Source organism: Perkinsus marinus (assembly GCF_000006405.1).
Source record: "Perkinsus marinus ATCC 50983 genomic scaffold scf_1104296955936, whole genome shotgun sequence".
Lineage (NCBI taxonomy): Eukaryota > Perkinsozoa > Perkinsida > Perkinsidae > Perkinsus > Perkinsus marinus.
This window is the reverse complement of record NW_003207646.1, coordinates 924-5,400: the sequence shown is the minus strand read 5'-3', so window position 1 is coordinate 5,400 and position 4,477 is coordinate 924. Positions and strand designations below refer to the sequence as shown.

At 53.3% G+C, this 4,477-nt stretch overlaps 2 protein-coding genes across 2 annotated transcripts in view; one reads left to right on the top strand and one right to left on the bottom strand.

Annotated features, from left to right (window-relative positions):
- The window catches only part of Pmar_PMAR022177 (aminomethyltransferase, putative), a gene marked incomplete at both ends in the record, with an annotated part of 4,113 nt that extends 1,692 nt beyond the window's left edge, over positions 1-2,421 (top strand). Inside the window, one exon of the mRNA XM_002775331.1 lies at positions 1-2,421. This exon is cut by the window's left edge and continues 4 nt beyond it. Within this exon, the coding sequence (XP_002775377.1) occupies positions 1-2,421 (2,421 nt within the window).
- Positions 2,422-3,015: 594 nt separating this feature from the next.
- Pmar_PMAR022176 (conserved hypothetical protein) lies at positions 3,016-3,946 on the bottom strand (the record flags this gene model as incomplete). The annotated part of the gene is made up of 5 exons (XM_002775330.1): positions 3,016-3,249; positions 3,297-3,428; positions 3,509-3,558; positions 3,614-3,710; positions 3,752-3,946. The coding sequence occupies 5 exons, from the start codon at positions 3,944-3,946 to the stop codon at positions 3,016-3,018; spliced, it is 708 nt and encodes a 235-aa protein (XP_002775376.1).
- Positions 3,947-4,477: the final 531 nt, after the last annotated feature.

The following is a 4,477-nucleotide window of genomic DNA, read 5'->3' as shown; positions in this document are numbered from 1 at the left end:
AGCGATGAGACTTCTGTAGCTCCGGTTGACTGCAGCGCTGCCATAGAGTACTTCCAAGACTGGATGGAAACGTCCATCCCCGAGTCCCCACGGTTCGAGGATGTGGACCTCGAGCACACTGTCAAGGCTGATGTCCCCAATCAGGAAGATCTGCCCAGCATTCCCACCCTAGCCCTAGTCAGACCAGATATCCTTCGTAGTGAAACTGATGGTTGGAGCACCCAAGTTGCCCCGAGCGTGATTGGTGGCCATCCCGAATCTACTATAGGAGAAGTTCCCCCGCCCAACAGAGTGGATGAAGCCTCGTCTGATCGATGGGATAACTTCGCTGCTAATGCCGGGGACGGCAGTCAGGTGCCGCCATCATCCTCATCGGCCAGCAGCTGCCATGGAGATGCTTGGTCAACTGAGCGGCAAGGATCGATAGCAACAACGACTGAAGTAGCGGCAGCATCAAGTCAACCAGAGGCGACCAGAGACATGGAAGGCGTCGATGGTGGCACTGGTGGGGCCCGGCAAGAGCACGCGTTGGCGATTGCCTCTACTGGCTCTGAGGGCGTGGACTTCATTGGATCCTCGTTGTCGGGAGGAGAGTCTGAGTTGGAGCCTGAGAGGCTTCAAGAGGAACCCCTGTCTGAACGGACGCGGGACAGCCACCCGGAAGCGACCCAGAGCGATACTGATGTTGGTCATACCCCAACAGAAGATGTTCGCCATCAATCTCGAGATACGGACGATTGGCTCATTGGGGAGGACATAACGGCAGCTACTCGCCAACCGGAGAGCACTGCGGATGTGAGCTCAGGTTCGTCACGGTTGCAGCAGGATGAGGAAGATGGTATAGCGTCTCCTGAAGAGGGTCGTCCTGGAGGAGCTGCTGACCTTTGGGCTCGAGAAGCCCCCAGCAAGACACCGGAAATCGTTGCAGCAGTGCCCGAGGAGGAGATGGTTGATGTCGAGGATATGCCTGAGGATGAAGTGGCTTCGCACGGAGTTGAAGACCTGCAACCACGTGCATCCTCTGCTGCCACTCCGACAGAACATGCCTCGATGAGCGGCGTCCCAGTAGGGTCAACAATCGTATCACCGGGACATGACGAGGTTGTTCTTGCCGGTGGAGTTCCCGTGGATGATGATCACGCGGCCCTTGTTGCAGAAGATGGTCACGATGATGTTGATATTGACGGTGACGGTGGCGGCGGCGTTAACGTGGACAATGACAACACAGTTTTTGTGGCAAGTGACGGCCACGATGATGTTGTTACCGCGCCTGGCAGCCACGATGGTGTTGTTGCCGCGGCTGGCAGTCACGATGATGTTGTTACCGCGCCTGGTGGCCACGATGATGTTGTTACCGCGTCTGATGGCCACGATGATGTTGTTACCGCACCTGGTGGCCACGATGATGTTGTTACCGCATCTGGTAGTCACGATGATGTTGTTACCGCGGCCGACGGCCACGATGCGGCTGTCGCTGCGGTCGAGCTTCATCAGGATTCACTTGTAGAAGGAGACACGGTTGGCTCTGAGTCGGTCGACGAAGACAGAGTGCATCTACACGAGTCGAGCATCCCCGCCAACCACTCGATCGTGGCTCTGGACGAAGGCCCAGTGGTGACGCAAAGTACCCCTGGATCTTCTCCAACTCCTTGGGATTCCCCCAAGCATGAGCAGACGGCGGCGCTCATGCCCAAGGGGTCTCTAGATCTCGAGGGCGGTAGCGGAGGTGCTGATCAAGGTGGTGCAACGCCTTGGGATGACAGTCATGATGGCGCTGATGTGGATGATTTTTGGGGTGCATGGGAAGATGCTGAGCCTCATGCGAATCAGCAAGAGCAGCGAGCTGGAGCGGTCTTTGTTCCTCAAGAAAAGGTCGTGGAATCTAATGATACAGTGATTGCTCCCGATGAAGAACAAGCCCCGTTGAACGAGGGTAGCGTTGCTCCTTCCCCGCAGGGAAGTGCCAATCCTGTTCCACTGAGTGAGCATCAAGAGTTGGGATCTCCTGTTAAAGTGGCAGAGCCGAGCAATCTCTGGGATGACACTGAAGTTGATAGTTTGGCGATGGATGGTTGGGACGACCATGTTCAGAGTCCGGCACATATTGGGCCTTTTGCTGCTACTTCCGGTACGGCTGTGCAGAGCGCTTCAGATTCCCTGTGGGATCACCCTGCCAATGCTTCTGTGGAGTCGGGTATTGTAAGTCCTGACGCCGGTTGGGGGCTCGACCAGGATAGCCCACGGGCGGTATCTTCGGCTGTCGCGGGAGAACAGCAGGTGCCTCAACATCTATCTACCACCACCACACAGCCTGCTACACATGTGCCCGTAAGCGGTAGGGAGCAGGAGACCGATGTCAAGAAGACACCTAGTAAGGAGCCCTTGGATGATGATTTTTGGGATCTCTTGAATTCGGCGTAGTTCCTTGATTACAATTGAACATTTCGTTTCACCGCTTGAGTTTACCATCCGCAACGCGTGTTAATTTTTCGGGAGAGATTATGTTGCGTTGACTGAGTAACCTTCAGAGAAGGTGAAGTTGCCAAACCGTTGGAAGTTCACACAAGTTGATGTGTAGAGGTTAACTCTAGCAGCTTATCGTCATTTTGCCGAGAACTACAAAAAAATAGCAGAATTCTCACTGAAGCGGGACGAATCACCAACGCCCACCACAGCCTGTTCCGGGATGACCGAAAGCTGTCCACATTACTAGGTTTCACTGACAATACCACAATTGAGAATATGAAAGAAAATAAGATTATCAAATCAGCGGAGCCATTTGCATATCTTCTCACTGCGAACTCACGGATCAACGCGCAGCTGCTTGCGTAACGAAGCCTGCAATCGCGTTCAGCAACCGATCTAGTTCTCCTGGAGCACATATGTCCAGTGAGTGATTCCCGTCAATCTCCAGTAACGTCGCATTCATCGCAACCGCTAGGCGACTGTTGACGCTCGGAAGGGAATGGTCAACGTACCTAAACACAAGGAGCCCCTCTTGTGATGCTGAATCAGTCATGAGGCGTACTCGTCATCCAAGCCTTGGAGCAACATGACAGGAGGACCCTCGGCCATATGACCCACGGCGTCCTCGAGCTCATCGTCGCTCAAGTCACGACTGAACATATCATCTGGGCCACCCTTTCGACAGAACAGGGATGCGAATCGTGATGCATTGATCGGGTGGCCGGAGGTGAACATCGAGGCCTCAGGAGGCATGAGCTGACCAGGCTCCTTCTGGAGGAGTGACTGAGGGCTCAAGTTGCGAGCAGCGAAGTATCACTGATGCGGCCTACCATCGCCAGGGTGCGCATTCTGAGGAGGCTCTCTTGCTCCTCCTCGGATTCTTTCACGGCAAAGTCAACTGCATCACGGTCCGATACCGCACCTTGTAGGATACATCCCCGGATTTGTGGTAGGCTGTGGTTCTGAGGAGAGACAGAATCGGCTCCCATAGCCGTGCTGATCCGTTGACCTCTGACGAGAGCGACTTCATGAAGTACACTACGTCTTGGCATCCTGTACTGTGCCCTAGTAGAAACACGTGGTCTATTCCACCTGATAACAGCTAGATTATACTGTCGTCCAATAGGATGAGACCGAGTAAGCCTACGATGCTGTTTGAGGAAGGCTAAGGCACGAGTCATGTCCTCCACGTCCGAGTCTAGGGAGGAGTAACCGTACCCACTGTATGACGAATGCATCAACACCTGTGATGAGAACTCGACGAGAGACCTAAGCAAACGGTTACCTGGAATACTCTGAGGCCTCTCCTCGCTAGCATAGCTGGATAGTGGGGTCTTAAAAAGCCATCAGTGAGGCCCGCCATGAACAGGAGCCCTGTGGTTGGAGCTTCCCCTTCGACCGGCCGATCGAACTCGAACAGTGTGAGGTTATCTTCCTCGTTGTAGACAAACAGTTCTCCCTTAGCTGGGACAGCAGTCATTTACAAATCTCGATCAACAAAAATCAACACGATTTTCAAGATTCTACGATCCTTCTGGTCCAGAGTTTCTGATTAGCTCCCTAAGCGATCGGAGTCGTGAAATGCCTGCCGACAGTCAACCAGTATAATCCAATTGAACATCCCTGATGGTGTCCGATTAATCAGCTCTTCTCGTTATGAGCACGTATACAGCAGCCAATACCCCGATACGTGGTGAGCCACCACTGGTGACACATAACTATAGGGGGCGCAACGGGCCTTGCTGAGTATGTCAGCACACAAACTGGACCTTGGAGAAGTAGTCACTTCGCCAACCCGCTAACCAGAATCTCCTCTCGTGGTGTTCTCGATGATGTGATACCCGATGTCCCACTAGTGTAACACAATAGGAAAGGACTAGAAACAGAAGTACTCGGAATCAGTTTAAATAAAGGTAGATTTGTTTTTGGATGTTGTAAAGAGTTTATTTGTCGTAAGGACAGCAGCAGGATTACAATAGCTTGAGTCGACCGGAGCACAATGCCACCGGGA